The following is a 17,609-nucleotide window of genomic DNA, read 5'->3' as shown; positions in this document are numbered from 1 at the left end:
GTTCGGTAGAGTCGCCCCAGGGATTAAATCAATGACATGTTGTATGTCCCTCATAGGGGGAAGCTCATTTGGTAGATCATCAGGGAAGACATCATGAAACTCATGCACTACCTGAATGGCCTCAGTGGGTAACTCTATAATTGTCTCTAGTACACTCTCCCTAGCCACAAGGGCGTATACCATCGAGTCCACCTCCGTTTCTCGCTCAAAGTCTTTGGCATTCAGAATATGGAGAGGTTTGGACTTGAACTTCGACTCCTAAAAGCTACATATGATGGACTGGATGCATGCAGGACTCAACAAACTAACCCTTAAACAATTAATGTATTCCCCTATAAGAACCCTAAGCTCTGATACCAAATTTAATGCAGGACATGAAATTCAAATATGATGTGCGAGATTCCAAGCTTAAGATCACGTTAGTTTAGAAACAATTACACAAATTCCATATCCCACACGAAAGTCCAAACATTCACTTAAGGGGAATCTATGCAGGTCCAGGCCTACACATGTTAGGGCTGGATCAATAAAAATTATGAACCAAACGATACTCAAAGATAAGAAATAATCATCCACACATGCACAGTAATCAGTCCGTAATCCAAGGGATTCACTAATTTCAACTCAAGGAACCCTAGGGTGAAAAAAAAAAGGACAAATAAATTAAGAGTAATGTAGTCTAGGGTTAGGGTTTATGAAAATAGGTATGAAAAGGGAAAAATAAGAGAAAACATGAACCGGAAGACAATTTCCGCGAGCGGACAGCGGGCTAGGGCCCGGCCCACGTGCACACTAGCCTGGCCGCACATGCTAGCGGGTCCCACACCCGGAAACCAATTCCTTGGCCTTGGTCGGCCAGTGGTGGGCTCCAAACCTCCAAAGTTTCAGGGCAATTCGAGTTACGGACTGTGCCCGGTGCTCCGCCGAAGTTTCAGCCCTCTTGCAGGGCCAGATTCTGGAAACTGGCTGTAGGGAGAAGATTCGCTGCAAAACTGACGGATTCGAGGCGAGGATGACTGTAGAAGGTGAGATGCATGGATGGAAGAGGGTAGGAGCGGATGGGGATAGATGTGGCTTCGCACCACGGTAATTAGCCCTTCGAAAAGGGAGGGCTTTTCACCCACTTGAATTTTTCCATAACTCAGAAACTCAGAGAGTAGAAAAAAAAAACTTGCAGGAATTTTTATAAAACTTCAATGAATCAAAAGAACTACAAGGGGTGCCTATTTATAGGAAAACCCTATACCCCAAAACTCGCGCCATGTGCACAACCTATTATTTGGCGATTAAGTAAACCAAAATAAAAACTAATCAAAGAAATTTAAAGCGTTCATGATATTCTAAATAACATAAATAATCAAAACCTAAAATATGAAATCAATCCGACTAGTGGGCCACAATCATGAGATTCCATGATGGGCTTTACTTGGCTATTGGGCCCACTCTCTTAAGCCAAAACTCCGTCTTCTAACTAGGAGGTCCTCCCTAGACGTCGTCATCGAGCCAGATCGACGGTAAGGCCCTACTTACGTATGTGCGTAAGGGGAGTGGCGTGCGTGCGCGTGTGGGTAGCGTGCATGCGTGTGTGTGTGCATGCTGTCCCCATCACTATTAGATAGTATATTAGATTGTACAATGGGAGTTTTATGCTCTCATTGTCGGTCCCCAGCCTGAATAAACGAGGGTTGTGTCAAGTTGGTAGCTGGCATCAAACTTGTGCCAAAACTTCCAACTTGAATCCAAACAGTATGACATTCCAAACTCATGCTAGGACGTTCCCAATAAGTGAAACCCTACATCAAAACCCTATTGTAGCGAAATGGGCAAGAGTTGGCTAAGGCGTCCCCATGCGAAGTGGGCAAGGGTTCCCCCGCCATTCTTGACATGTGCAAGTAAAGAAGCTAGTCCGGGGGAATGGCATCATCTTACCCAATACAAGAACATTGACAGGTAAGAGTGTGAAGTTAGTAGACATTATGAAACGAAGGGGAGAATAGCTTGTGTTCAAGAAGCCAAGTGGAAAGGGGGCAAAACTAGAGATATTGACAGATATAAGCTTTGGTATATATGAAAGAATAATAATTCAATTGGGGTAGCGATATTGGTAGATAAAGATTTAGAGGATAAATCTATAGATGTTAAGAGAGCAAGTGATAGGATTTTGTTAATATAACTTTTAGTGTGTATGTGTTGCAGGTAGGGTTAGAGGTTAAAATCAAGAGAATTCTGGGAGGCTACGGATGGACTAATGCAAGAAATTTAGAACAGAGAGAGGATATTTGTTGGATGAGAAATGAGATGGGGGAAGCTATCCACGATTTCGCTATGCATACAATCTAACTCTAGAAAACACATACCTTAAAAAGAAAAATGGACATTTAATAACTTTTAAAAGTGGATCATATACAAGCCAAATAGATTTCTTTCTAAGACAAAATAATCAATATCTAAGGATTGCAAGATGATATCTAGAGTGAGCTTGGCCGCACAACATAGGTTAATGATTATTTATGTTTACATTAAGAGATAGAAGAAAGGGAATGAAATTATTAGGTGTCCAATAACTCGTTGGTGGAATTTAAAAGGAGAGAAAACAATGTTATCATGACATAAGTTGAAGGAAAGTCAAATTTCAAGGAAGCAATAAATGTTATGTGGAGTGAGATGGTTGAGTGCGTTAGGAAAGTGGCAAAAGATGTTTTAAGAGTATCGCCAATTATACAAGGAAACTTGGTTGTGGAATGACAATGTACAAAAACAATGAACAAGAAACAATCATATTTCAAAGTCTGGCAAGGGACTAGAAAAATGAAGAACTTAAACCATATAGGAATGTTGAAAAGATTACCAAGAAAGTAGTAAGCGAGGCTAAACTTAAAGGCTTATACGATGACCTTTACAATAGATTGGGAACAAGAGAAGGTGAGAAAGATGTCTTCAAACTTGCAAAAATGACAAACGAAGGGTAGGGACTTGGATCATGTTTGATGTATTAACAACAATGACCAAAGGGTACTAGTCAAGGACAACGAGATCAATGGAAGGGAAATTGGATTGCGTACTGAGTTACTCAATATGCTTTTATCGTACTGAGTAAACTCAATTGGGCCCACTGTGAATGTATGTAGTTTATACATGCCGTCCATCCAGTTTTCCAGCTCATTTTAGTGGTTGAGCCCAAAATTGAAGCATATCCAAAGCTCAAGTAGACCACACCGTAGGAAACAATGAGAATAATGACTTCCACCATTGAAACCTTGCTAGGGCCCACAGTGATGTTTATTTGTCATCCAACCTGTTCACAAGATCACACAAACATGGATGAAGGGAAAACACAAATAACAGCTTGATCCAAAACTTCTCTGGCCCCAAGAATTTTTCAACGTTAGAATTTCAATTCACATTGTTTCCCGTGGTGAGGTCCACTTGAGCTTTCGATATACTTCATTTTTGGGCTTAAGCGCTAAAATTATCTATTAAAATGGATGAACGGAGTGGATGAAATACATAAATCACGATGGATCCCACAGAGTTTACTCAAGTATGCTTGGCATACTTAGTTACTCAATACTAAATCTGCTTCAATGAAAGGTGGAGTAGCTATTTTCAGAAATTGTTAAATGGCAATCACTCTGAGAGCATAGAGATAGAAAGCACTATAAATTCAAATGGCGTCGGAGTTCAAAGATACTTTCGTAGGATTAGGAAATTTGAAGTGAAAGAAGCTTTGATAAAGGTGAAAACAAGATAGGCCCTTGGACCAAATGGTATACTAGTAAAGGTTTGGAGTGTATGGGAGATAACAGGGTTATTTTGGTTGACAAAGTTGTTTAACAAGATTGTAAGATCCAAGAAAGTTGCTAGATGAATGGAGGAAAAGTACGTGGTACCTATTTATAAGAATAAAGGAGACGTACATAGCTGCACTAACTATCGTGGGATTGAACTGATGAGCCATACTAGGAAATTTTGGGAAAGAGTGACAGAGCGAAGACTAAAACAAGATGAAGGAAAGTAGCCTTGGATGGTTCGGTCATGTGCAATGGAGACCAAGAACTGCGCCAGTTAGGAGTGAGTGAATGCAAGTTGAAGGCTCTGAAAGGGCAGGGGGGAGGCCCAAAAGGATGTGAATGGAGGTAGTAAGAAAGGACTTGATGACCTATGGTCTAACTGAAGTTACGGCCCTTGATAGAGTGGAATGGCGAAAAAGGATTCATGTAGCTGACCCCAATTAGTGGGGATAAGACTTAGATGATGTTGATGGCGAATTACAAAAGAAACAAACAAACAAACAAACAAAGAAAAGAACTAAGATGAAGCACTGGCAGGGATTTCATGTCACAGTGATAAGACTCGAAGATTGTACGACATTCAGGTTTCCTTTTTCTTTTCTTTTCTTTTCTTTTTCTTTTTTTTTCTGTTTTTTTTTTTCCTCGGGCTTCAATGTAACTGCAAATGCCAGAATTGTAGCTTAGAGATATTACTGGAATGTATTTTAGGATTTGGAAGCCCAGAACTAGAATTAGCAATGAATAACCACTGTCAGAGATGTAATCGAGATCAAAACTACAAAAGGCCAATTCATTCCTTAAGCTTTATTTGAGTCCTCTACCATCCAAGTCTGATATCTTCATATAACTAACACAAGAACATAATGTTTAAGATAGGATTAGATCTTTGATTTGAAGTTGATTTTTTTTTTTTTCCCTTTCCGAGTTTGTTTGCGTTCTGTGCTTCTTCCACTCACCTATTACACTCTTTGGATTATGGTAGTTTAAGGAATTATTTCCTATACGTTGCAAAATAACTCGGCCAAAATTTGCTTCCATGCAGGACATCAGAATGCTCATTTAAGATCGGGCCAATACTGATAATTGATGAGCCTTTTACGGTAAATTTCCTCATCATGACTGCCCTATTTATCACCATGACCATTGCTATCATCATTATCATCATAACCATCATGACTTGCTTAGATCTGACATTTTTCTTGCTGGTCTCTTTTGGGTTGCAGATTGACAGTGGCTTAATGACTCCAACCATGAAAATACGGAGGGATAAGGTTGTTGCGAGATACAGTGACCAGATTGCAAAACTCTACATGTGAAGAAACGTTTCGTAAGAAGCTGCCTAGTCAGCAAAACAGTATGTTGGTTATTGTAAAGGAATAATTTGTCAAGGCCTCATTGCCTTATTGAGGCCTGTTTAAGTTGTTAATAATATCTTGCGTGAAATTTCTGCTAACTGTTTCATAGTAATGTATCCATTATCACCAAATGCAGATTCAGAAATCTAACCTGCGCACTATGCGCAGGGTACTTGTCATAGCCGTCTGGCAATCCATTGTTCATTCGTTGGAAACAACTGAAAAATCTCACCAACCGGATAATCTTAACTATAAAGTCAGTGACTGGAAACCAAAGCTCAAACAGAACTCTGGCAGAGGTCCACATTTGAGAGGAGAAGCTCCACTGATCTAATGGCTTCTGTTGTCCAACTGTTGAAACCATGGTTCACTCAGTGGAGGTCCACCAATGTGCCTCAGGGAGAGTAGAATGGCTTCTATGGTCACCTAAGGCAGCAAGCTTGCATACCTCTTGGAGTATGTCTTTAAAGAAGGGGAACTGTATGATCCTGGGCCAGAAGAAATGCACACTATACTTCTGTTTTCAGTTTGAAGAAGTGGGACCATCATCTTCTTTCTCAACAAAGCTTTTCAATTACCAAGTGAAAGAAAGTACACTGCATGGTGCAGAGGGCTCATGATGGATGACCCAATATTCTCAACAACAAACCAAACTCCATAATTTGTGGCCTGGAATAGATGTTGAGAGAAGATATAGCTGGGATGGATTAGCTGGGACCACTTGGATGCATGCATGGGCTTCTTGTTCTTGGACAGAATGTGTTTTGAGAGCCATGATCCCGATCAAATTTTATTATTATTTTTCCTTATTCCAGTTTTGTTCATGGGGCCTACCTATCATCGTTAATGAATATCCAGTTGAATGGATCCTCTATGGATTTCTTTAGGCCCAAAAGTCCACAGCTCGATGTAATCACAAGTGGCTTTTGGACATTTTTTCCCTGGCAATCAGTCAAGACCTATTAAGTTTTGGTTCTCTGGGGTGTAGCCCTTCAGCTGAGAAAGAGCCATTTTTGTCATTTCAAATCTTCAATGCAAGTGCCCTTCTTCCCTTCTCCTCCTAGCTGTGTGTATCCTAAGGCCTGGCAATGGGCTTGACCGAGGCCTAGATTTTGTTCAAATTTTTTATTTTTCTAGTCCCAGGCACAGCCAATTGCCAGCCTTAATGTAGCCTGCAGGAGGCAGCGTATTAGTAGGGAGCTTGTGCAACAAAAGCTTTATGGGGCTGACTATGATGATGACTATGTAATATCCATTCTGTACATTGTTATGCTGGCTCATATCAGGACTTAATCTAAAAAAATGAGGCAGATCTAGGACACGGCGTTAGAAAAGAGGGGACATGTTAGGGTGGTTCTCTCTCTCCCTTCAGCTCTCACTCTCTTTATGCACTTGCGAGGCCATCCCCCTGGCTATTGATGAAAGGACTGAAAGACCAGTACGGAGGCTTTTAAAAAATAAAAAAAAACGGAAGGCCCCACTAGCCTTCAGCTTCAACGTGTCCACTGTGCACATGGGATGTTTCTATGGCACAACCAGAACCATTAATCTGGTAGGCAATCAATGATAGGGATCTATAGCTCAGAAATCACGGTAGTCTTACTATCTCAGCTGTCACATGAACAGAAGTTGCAGTTGAGAAAAAATGAATCAAACAATGAGCACTAGTTTACATTCAATGGGTGAAATTTGTACTGATTGAATGGCTAGGATTATCAATTTTTTAGTTATCTTTGGGTTTCGACCACACCATCGTGGCCCACTGGATTGATGGCTCCAATTGCACTAGACATGGTTCATGTATACAGGGAAATGATGGAATCAAGCAATCTTGCATCTCCAACGAGCCTCACAGGCTTCCGGGCTCTTTGCAAATTTCTGTCCCATGAAAATTGCAGCTGACGAATACTTGCAATTGATTATTTAAAACAGTTAAATCATGTAAAATTAAAGGATAATGAAAGGGTTAGAAACAAAAGCGTATTTAGATAATTTAGGTGAAGCTGTGTGAGGGGTATGCCCAACAGGTTCCCAACCCTACACAGGCTGGGTATTGGTGTTACTAAATGGGCATGGATGTAGGTTTAAATATTTAAGCCTAATCAATAAATGATCTGGCATGGGTACTACATTTACTCACACCTAGGGCTGTACACAAACCGGGCTAGCCCGGTTAACTCGCTCGACTCGGCCCAAAAAAGCTCGACTCGGCCCGACCCGGAACTGAGTTCAGGTCGGGACGGGCCATTTTCTTCAGCCCGAAACTGAGTTCAGGCCGAGTTCGGAGAGGTCCCAATTCGGCCCGACTCGGTCCAAAACCCGACTCGACCTAGCCTGACTCAGCCCGACCCAGCCCGTCTCGGTCGGGTGGTGTGTGTGTGTGTGTGTGTATTCAAAACCCTACCTGTCCCTTTCCTCTTTACCCTTCTAGGATAGTTCATCGCCCATCTTTGAAGTGACAGTGACTCATCCACCTCATAGACATATAACTTGAATGGCCTAGATTCATCTAAATACAAAAAGGAATTATAATGTCCTGACTAGTTAGATTTTTTGTGGAGTTTATAGTTCAACTATCTAAACCGTTGATCGAGGGCCTTGTAATGAGACACAGATTACTTGCCAAAGCCCTTCCCATGAACTTACTGTAAGGTCCGAAACTGGCCTGAACTTGTCTGATTGCTGACTGGGACTAGTTCGGTCTGGACACGTTGGCCCGATGACCAGGCCGGGCCGGGTTCGGGCTGGGTTTGGCTGGTGACCGGGCCGAGTCGGGTTGAGCCTAGTTCGACTCAAATCGACTCGTATACACCCCTACTCACACCTGTGCAGAACTGGATTATCTCACGCACACGATTTTACTAGGAACATTTCAAAACCTTTTAAATAGCAACTTATCACCGGATCTTAATCATTTGTTCATTCATACAAGTAGGAGCAAGCCACGTGCAAGAATCATGCTGATTTGATGATCTTAGCCCTTTGAATGGAGCCAATTTGTTACAACTGTACATTGTTAACCAGCCATAAATCACATGATCAAAGCAAAGTTTTACTTTATGATCACAAGAAATACAAGTGGGATCTATCTAGTTGCTGTTTCAAGATGATGATTAGACCTATTTTGTTTCTCCAGTCGATCTTGACTATTTATTTTCATGTTATTGATCAAAAGCTTAGAATCATCCCATTGACATCAATTTTGCACCATGCTTACATCTAATTGTATGAAATGAATGAATGGTTTAGATTGACAACAGGTCACCCATTACACCGTTTAAAAGATGTGGGGACATTGCTAATGTCTCATGTGTTTGTGTGTGAAAGAAGCTTAGAGAAAGATGAAAGAAGGAAAGATTCTTGGATCAAATGGTATGCCTATAGAGGATTGGAAGTAAATAGGAGATACTGATTTGTTTGTTTTTTTTTTTTTTTTTTTTTTTTGTTAACAAAGTTATTTAGTAATATTGTAAAATCAAAGAAAATGTCATATGAATGAAGGAAAAGTACCGCAATACATATTTATAAGAACGAAAGAAATATATATAGCAACACTAAATATCATGGGGATTAAACTTATAAGCCATACTATGAAACATTGAAAGAGAGTATTTGAACAAATATTAAGACATAAGAAAAATGTATCAAAAAATTAGTTTGGTTTCATGTCTTAGGAGTCTACTACTAAAATTATTTGTCTACTTAAACAATTGATGAAGAAATATAAAAAGAGGATAATCTCCACATGGTCTTCATTAACTTCGAGAAAGTATATGATAAGGTCCCTAAAGAGTTAATCTAGTGGGTGTTGGAAAACACAAAAAAAAAAAAAAGAGTCTCAAGAGGATATATGGAGGATATATATGTGAGAGCGGTAACAAATGTGAGGACCATTATTGAAAAGGCAAGTGAATTCCTAATTATTGTAGGCTTGCATTAAGAGTCAGTAGTAACTTTGTAGCTTTTTGCCTTGGTTATGGACAAGTTAATAAGAAATTTACAAGAAGATATTCCATGGTGTATGTTGTTTTAAATAACATAATTTTGATTGACAAGATGATGGAAGGCGTAAACAGTAAGCTAGATTTTAGAGGGGTGCTTTAGAATCTAAAAGATTTAAAATGAGTAGACTAAAACAAAGTTCATGGAATACAATTTTAGTAATTTGAGTGAAAATGAGAATTTTTTAAAGATTGATAAGCAAGAAGTAAGCAAGAAGTATCCTAAAATGACCACTTTTGATAACTTGGAACAATAATTCGAGAGCGTGGAGAGATTGAAAATGATGTTGCCCATAGAATTCAAGCTGCATGGAAGAAATGGATATGTGCTTTTGGAGTTTTATGTGATCGTTGTCTACCACTCAAACTGAAAGAAAGATTCTATATATGACTATAAGACCAACCATGCTTTATGGGATAAAATGTTGGGCAATTAGAGAACAACATATTCATAGGATGAATGTAGTTGAAATGAGGATGTTGAGATGGAAAGTAGCAAGATGAGAAAGGATAGACTTAGAAATGAATGCATTTGAGGGAACTTAGGAGTAGTATCAGTAGGTAATAAAAGGAGGAAAAGTCAATTTAGATCGTTTAGTCATATGTAATGGAGATGACGAAATGTGCTGATTAAAAAGAGGGAGTTGGTACAAGTTGAAATCTTTAAAAGGGCAAGGGTATGGCCTAAAATGACATATGGAGGTAGCAAGTAAAGACTTAATGGCCTATGGTCTAACTGAAGGTCTGGCTCTTGATAGAGTGGAATGCAAAATAGGATTCAAGTAGCCCAATTAATTGGAATAAGGCTTATATGATGATCACACACACACACACACACACACACACACACACACACACACACACACACACACAAAAATGTCTTAAGTCCAATCATAAGTTACGATCCACCCAGTGAATAACTTCTAAATTTCATGTGTGACATCCAACCCATTCAGTAGGTTAGCCTTATCATCAAGATTGCCCTTACAAAATCCAACAATAGACTAAACTTATATTTTTCTATTTATCTATGTCTAAAAACTCTTTCCATATTAAAGCCTACTTGACAAATCGATATGGCTAAATTTTGCATTAAATGATCCTCATAGTAGGGCCAATCTGCTACAAAAGTAGGATATCACATGCACTTAATTGGCTGTAAGTTCTCATGAATGTAAAATATACCTTCTGGTCCAACCTGTTGGACCTGATACTTCTTTCCCTCTCTATATTATGTACCCATATGCCTAATACTTTGATTTACTTATGAGAAATGATTTATGATTTTGTCTTTGTCATAGTGCCCTTCCAAATTGAATGGTGGACAAATAGATTTATGTTTTCTCTACTGGGTCTGTGTTCTACGATAGTTTCTCATTTTCACATTATGCCATTTATCATGCGGGTCTTATTACAAATTAATGGTTATGCGTTTTTCTATATTTTGCAATAGCTAACTCTCAACGTCAATTATTGTGTTGGCCTTCTCATTAATTAGTTGTTGCACTTTCTTTTGTTTAGATGTGTTTTGTGATGGTAGTCTATTTCTTGTTAATGTTAAAATATATGCCATTTTATTCAATAAATTATATATTTTCACTATTAATACTTTTTTGTTGTGCATATATAGAATTAATATAACTAAGGATGGACTTTATTAGAATAATTTTAAAACTTTTTTAATACTAATTTTAAAGAGTAAAATACAATGAGTTCAATGTAAAATACATCGTAAGGCCTAACTTGTCTAGGTCTTTATACATATATAATTGTTAGAGCTAGCAGATAAGTTAAGATAGCATAATCTATGTGCTATTATACATGATGCGACTATTGGGCATATGATGAGTCGCCACCATGGAACATTATCCCCTACACATGTGTAGGTATGTGCATATATACACGTCGACTAAATTTAAAAAATTAAATTATATTTTTAACACGTTGACTAAATTTAAAAAATTAAATTATATTTTTATACCTAATGTTTGCTTGTATTTTATATACTTGTTACACTCATCGTTATAGTTAAGATGGCCTAAAGTCTCAGTAAGGATTTGATTGCTTATTTTGATTTACTCATATGTGAACATTTTAAGTGAAAAATTGAAAGTTGAGTGGTCGATTATGTTTTCTACCGTGGCTAAAAGTCTCAATAAAGAATTTATGGCCCTTATGAATTTAACCTTATATCAAAAATCAAAATGATTGATAAACATAGCCAATTAAAATTGCTTTTATAAATTATTTTAATTAAATAATTAATTTCAAAATCATGGTGTATATTATTTTACAAAATCATGGTGATTTTTTTATGATTGATCATGATCGTGGGATATAGTGGGGCCAAGGGCAACGAACTTTAAGACAATACATGAAAGGATGCGCATATAATAATATGAGGCAGTGCGAGCACAATTGACTTGGTCAAAGTCCTTATATGATTAGGTAAGTATACTTTCGGTGTTACTTGTGGATGTAGTGGCAACATGCTATAAGTGTTGAGATATGGAGCTACATCCGGGTGCCGCTCGACCAGTCGAGTGCCCTGCTCGACCGGTCGAGTGGCCCACTCGATCAGTCGTGGACTGGCTCGACTTAAAGTCCACCGAGCATCAGTTTTTCGGTTCCGAGGTGCTCGACCGGTCATGGCCCATGCTTGACTGGTCAAGGGGTCTGCTCAACCGATCAAGCAGCATACTCGACCAGTCAAGGTTGCGCAGATTCGTTTCCGGATTTGATGCGGACTGCGAATTTTTGAGTCGGTTTTCGCAGAGGTGCGAAAGGAAAGTTGCATAAACTATAAATAGGTGTCCCTAGGGCTTTTCTAGGGTATGAGAAATAATTCTAAGGTGTTAGCAAAGAGTTTTCTCTGTACTTTCAAGGGAGAGGTTAGTATATTGCCTTATAATCTTCGTTTTTCTTCATAGTGAAAATTTGCATCCATGATTTTTTACCCTTGTTGGGATTTTTCCACGCATATCTTGTCTTGTAGTTTGTTTGAAATGCTTTGATTCTTTTTCTAATTTATATTTCTTTCTTTTTATCGTTTGTGGGTGCGACCGAAGATTAAATCTCGGTTCACTGCATTGTTGGCGTGCTGCGCAACAACTGGTATCAAAGCTATTAGTTTAGTTCTATTGGGAACAATAATGAAAGAAGGGAATACTAGAATTGAGAAATTTAATGGTTCAAACATTACCTTCTTAAATATGCAGATGGAGGATTATCTGTATCAGAAGGACCTCTATATTCCTCTAGGAGGAAAAGAGAAGAAACCAGAAAAGATGACAGATGATGAATGGTTTTTATTGGATCGAAAGGCTTTAGGAACGATCCGACTCTCTTTGTCTAAGAGCGTCGCCTTCAATATATCTAAGATGAAAACCACAAAAGAATTAATGGAAGCCCTAGCCACTATGTATGAAAAACCCTCAGCGTCCAACAAGGTTCATCTTATGAAACAGCTATTCAACATGAAAATATCAGATGGTAGGAGCGTGGCTGAACACCTAAACGAGTTCAATACATTCACAAGCCAGTTGGAATCCGTTGGAATTATTTTTTAGGACGAGGTCAGGGCGTGATTGATCTTATCCCGTCCGTCAGACAGTTGGGATGGTTTGGTGATTGCTGTGAGCAATTCTTCAAGGTCGACAAAGCTGAAATTTGATAATGTGGTCGGTCTAATTCTCAGCGAAAAATCTAGAAGAAAGGCATCAGGAGTTTCAGGGGATTCAGGGAATGCTCTAAATGTTGAAGGAAGAGGAAGATCGCTGAACAAAGGAGGCAATAAACATAAACGTTCTAAGTCGAGGAATAAGTCAAAGAGACCGAAAGACAAAGACGGGTGTTGGCATTGCGGCAAGAAGGAGCACATGAAACGTGATTGCAGGGCGCTTAAGAAACAAGAAGGAAGCTCTCAAGGCTGGAAGGATTCAATGAATCTATCTGAGGAGAGTGATACAGGAGCATTTATCTTGTCTCTTGATGAGAGGAATGAGTCTTGGGTCATAAACTCGGGTGCTTCATTTCATGTCACTTCGTGTAAGGAAGTTCTGCGTAATTATGTATCAGGTAACTTCGGGAGAGTCTACTTAGGTGATGATGAGACGTGCAGTATCGTTGGAAAGGGAGACGTTCATATAAATCAGAAAGACGGAACGACTTTGAAATTGAAAGATGTCAGACATGTACCGAGTTTGAAACGGAACTTGATCTCAGTGGGACAATTGGCAGATACCGATTATGTGACGACATTCACTAGTAATTCCTTGAAGATCACAAAAGGTGCCTTGGTGATATCTCAAGGTAAGAAAGAAGGTACCTTATACGTGACTTCAGGATCATATAGTTCACTCGCAGTCGCATCAACTGGAGTGAATGGGCAATTATGGCATCAGAGGTTAAGACATATGATGAGAAAAGGATGAAAGTGCTAATGTCAAAAGGGAAGCTACCAGGACTGAAGTCTATTGATTTGGAATTCTGTGAGGACTGCGTGTATGGCAAGCAGATGAGGGTAAGTTTTAAGAAGACAGGACGCGCTCCAAAGACACATCTATTGGAGCTTGTACACATTGATGTGTAGGGACCGGCACAGGTATTATCTCTTTGTGGCTTACATTATTTTGTTTCTTTTATTGATGATGCTAGCAAAAAACTGTGAGTCTATTTCTTAAAGCATAAATCTGATGTATTTAAGAAGTGGAAAGTCATGATAGAAAACGAGACAAGTAAAATAGTAAAATGTCTCAAATCAGATAATGGGGGAGAATACTGTGATAAGAGATTTGAGGAGTATTGTGCAGCAAATGGAATCAAACATCAGAAAATGATTCCAGGGACACCGCAGCAGAATGGTGTGGCTGAGCGCATTAATAGGACCATCCTTGAGTGCGTCAGGAACATGAGGTTACATTCAAGGTTGCCCAAAACCTTTAGGGCAGATGCTGTGAATACTACCGCATATCTCATTAATAAAAGTCCCTCAGCCCCATTGGATAGTTGGCTACCAGAAGAAACGTGGACTGGGAAAGAAGTGAACCTTGCGCATCTCAAAGTGTTCGGTTGCGCTTCATATGTTCACATTGATGTAAAGCACGGAAACAAGCTGAATGCGAAGTCCAGGAGGTGCACGTTTATAAGCTACGGGCAACATAATTTTGGCTACAGGTTTTGGGATGCAGAAAACAGGAAAATCATCAGAAGCAAGGACATATTCTTCAATGAAAAAGTTATGCATAAGGACTGTGCAGGAAAATAAGGCCGAGGAGAAAGAATTCGTAGAGTTGGAAGAGTTACTAGACACGGGTGTTACAACGCCACAGGATGATCATACACAGGAGCATTATAAGGCAAAGCCGCATACACCGGTTGTAAGGAGGTCTACTCGGGAGAGGAGACCCATGATCCGGTACTCACCCTCCTTACATTATCTACTGCTGACAGATAATAGTGAATCAGAGTGTTTTGAAGAGGCATTACAGTCAGATACACGGGTTAAGTGGGAGCAGGCCATGGATGATGAGATGGACTCTCTTGAGTCTAATTATACATGGGAGCTAGTCACTCTACCCAAGGGTAAGAAAGCTCTTCATAACAAGTGGGTTTATAGACTGAAGGAGGAGTACAATGGTTTGAAACGGTACAAGGCTAGATTAGTTGTGAAAGGGTTTCAACAAAATGCAGGTATCGATTTCACTCAAATATTTTCACCTGTGATGAAAATGTCTACAATTCGTATGGTCTTAAGTATAGTGGCTACAAAGGACTTACATCTAGAGCAGCTAGATGTTAAAATAACCTTTTTCCACGGGGATCTTGAAGAAGAGATATATATGCATCAGTCGATAGGATACGTGACACCAGGAAATGAGAACAAGGTATGTAGACTAAAAAAGAGTCTATATAGCTTGAAGCAAGCCCCAAGGCAGTGGTACAAGAAGTTCGACAGTTTCATGTCGGGAAACTGTTACAGGAGATGTAATGTTGACCACTGTTGCTATTTGAAGAAGTTTGATACATCATACATCATCCTTCTTCTGTACATTGATGATATGCTTGTGGCCGGTTCAAGCATGAAGGACATCTCAGATCTCAAAAGACAACTGTTTAGAGAATTTGCTATGAAGGATTTAGGAGCTGCAAAAAAAATCCTAGGCATGAGGATAAAGCGTGACAGAAAAAACAAGAAACTAGTTTTGTTACAGGTAGAGTACATAGCCAAGGTACTTGATCGATTCAATATGGGAGGTGTTAAGCCGGTTATGTAAGCCTCCTATCCTAGACCGTACCGTTCCATAGGCTTCCGCGGTTTTTCCGGTCGAATTCCGGCAACCTTCGACCCTTATCCAGTATTTGCGCGCGACCCTGATTGTCGTGACGTCAACCCGAGTCGACTCAACCCAGGACTTATACCTTAGCGACCGCGTCGTCGCCCCGGTTCCGATGCAGCGACTTGCACGCCGAGGCGATACCCTGGTTAGAAGATGTGGGCCAGAGTTCGGTGCGAGGAAAATGCCGCGCGTGTGAATTCTGAGGAAATCTCTACAAGGTGTCACATCAATCAATCAACCCATCAATCCCATCATGTCAAGTACACATCACCTTTCACCCATTCCCAAGCAAGCCCCAAAAGTCAAAAAGATCTTACAAACCCATGCTTTTCTTACAACTTTTGCCCAAAAAGTCAAAAAGCCTCTTACACACCCATCCCTCTCTCTCCCATCCATCACTCCATCACCCATCACTCTCTCTCTCTCTCTCTCTCTCTCTCTCTCTCTCTCTCTCTCCCTCTCTCTCCCCCTTACAAGTCTCTCTCTCATTTTCAAAACTTTCCCAAGCAAAGAAAAATCCATACGTATGAGCCTCTCCCCATATCTCCCAAGCTACATGTGTGGCCCACCTTTCCTACCCCTTCGTCTCTCATCTCAACCATCCATTTCTCATCTTCCTCCATCAAAGAGAAGCACAAGGAGCTAAGGAAGCCAAGGGAGCAAGAAGATCAGGCGGTGGGTGCTTTGATAGGGTAGTTTTTGATATTTTTAAGATGGGCCAAGTGAGGCCAACTGATCAATGGTTTGGATCTCACCTTGGACCCTAAGATGCGGCCGATGGCCCACTTGGATCATCATGATCATTCCATGATGGGGCCATTCTCCATGGACCCCATCATGATGTTTATTTCCTTGCATGCTTAAGGTCATCTAGAGCGTCTATTTTAAGTGGAGAAGGGATCTCCACCGTTGGATTTCGATTTCATGGACCCACATGTAATGGGACCCACTTGATGTATGATTTAGTGTAAGGGAGGGCCCATAGTGCCGGGGTCCCTCCATCACACGGGTCTCACTCTCTATCTCTCTCCCTTTTTATTTTATTTTTTATTTTTATTTTTTGTTGTTATGATAATGAGGTTGTTGGCCCACTTGAATGGACCCCACCACAAGGTATGTATCCCATCCAAATCACCTACAAGTGGGGCCCACTTTGCGTGTATTGTACCCACACCATCCATCAGTGGTGGCCCACATGAGCAGGCCCACCTTGCACGGCCAACAGTCCAGCGTCCACGGACGCTGGACGTTTTGTTGGAAAAACTCAAATGTCAGCTTGGTTCCAAGCCTAAGGAGGAGGCCCGCTTATTTTGGCCCCACCTCGATGTATGTCTTCAATCCACGCCGTCCATTCCCCTCTCAACGTCATTTCAGACGTTGAACCGAAGAATGGTGTCAACTCGAGGTCCTGGCGGGCCATACCATATCAAATGGTGGTTTTCACCACTAAAACCTCCCCTGATTGTTTATACACTAAAATATGCCCAATATTGGGCTTGTTGTGTTTGTCTGGAACCATGGAGGGCCATTGGACGGAGTGGATTGCCTATATGTGGACCCTACCTGTGAAAACCATGAAAAAACAAAAAAATCAAAAAAATAAAATACACAGCAGCCGCAGCTGCCGCTGCTGTGTCAGACGGCAGCAGGCGCTGCCTGTGCATAGCGTCCGGGTAGACGGGCGGTTGGGCAGCCACCCACGGCTGTAGCCGTGGGCCCCACCTTGATGTTTATCTACCATCTAATCCGTTCATAGGGTGGGCCACTACCTGAGGTGGGCCCACCCCAAAAATCAGCCTAATCCAAGACTTAGGTGGCCCACACCGTAAGAAACAGTGGGATTGAACCTCTACCTTTGAAACCCTTTTTGGGCCCATAGAAGTTTTGGATCAGGGTGAAATTTGTTTTCACCCTTCATCTAGGCCCATGTGGCCTTATCAACGGGTTGGATGGCATAGCAACATTATGGTGGGCCCCACATGGAGCCCATAGGGATGTATGTGTTTCATTTCCACCGTCCGCCTGGACGGTGGAGCCCACTGTGATGTTGTAATTTATCCCCACCGTCCAGGGACGGTGGGTGGGTTCTTATGCGTGCGTGTGTGGGTGTGTGTGTGCGTGTGT

General features: G+C 40.6%; 1 protein-coding gene across 4 annotated transcripts in view; it reads left to right on the top strand.

The window, feature by feature from the left end:
- Nucleotides 1–6,141, top strand: part of LOC131239626 (probable acyl-activating enzyme 16, chloroplastic) — a 127,608-nt gene extending 121,467 nt beyond the window's left edge. For 3 of the 4 annotated variants that reach the window (XM_058237427.1, XM_058237425.1, XM_058237428.1), the window contains 2 exons: nt 4,834–4,891; nt 5,015–5,244. In XM_058237427.1, coding sequence (XP_058093410.1) covers nt 4,834–4,891; nt 5,015–5,107 — 151 coding nt within the window. In that variant the 3' untranslated portion in view covers nt 5,108–5,244. Of the gene's footprint in view, nt 1–4,833; nt 4,892–5,014; nt 5,245–5,314 lie in introns of those variants that run through there. The other variant, XM_058237426.1, reaches the window with a different exon arrangement.
- The last annotated feature ends 11,468 nt before the right edge of the window (nt 6,142–17,609 follow it).

This window comes from Magnolia sinica, chromosome 3 (genome assembly GCF_029962835.1).
Source record: "Magnolia sinica isolate HGM2019 chromosome 3, MsV1, whole genome shotgun sequence".
Lineage (NCBI taxonomy): Eukaryota > Viridiplantae > Streptophyta > Magnoliopsida > Magnoliales > Magnoliaceae > Magnolia > Magnolia sinica.
The sequence above is the reverse complement of the archived record's forward strand: the minus strand, read 5'-3'. Positions and strand labels throughout refer to the sequence as shown.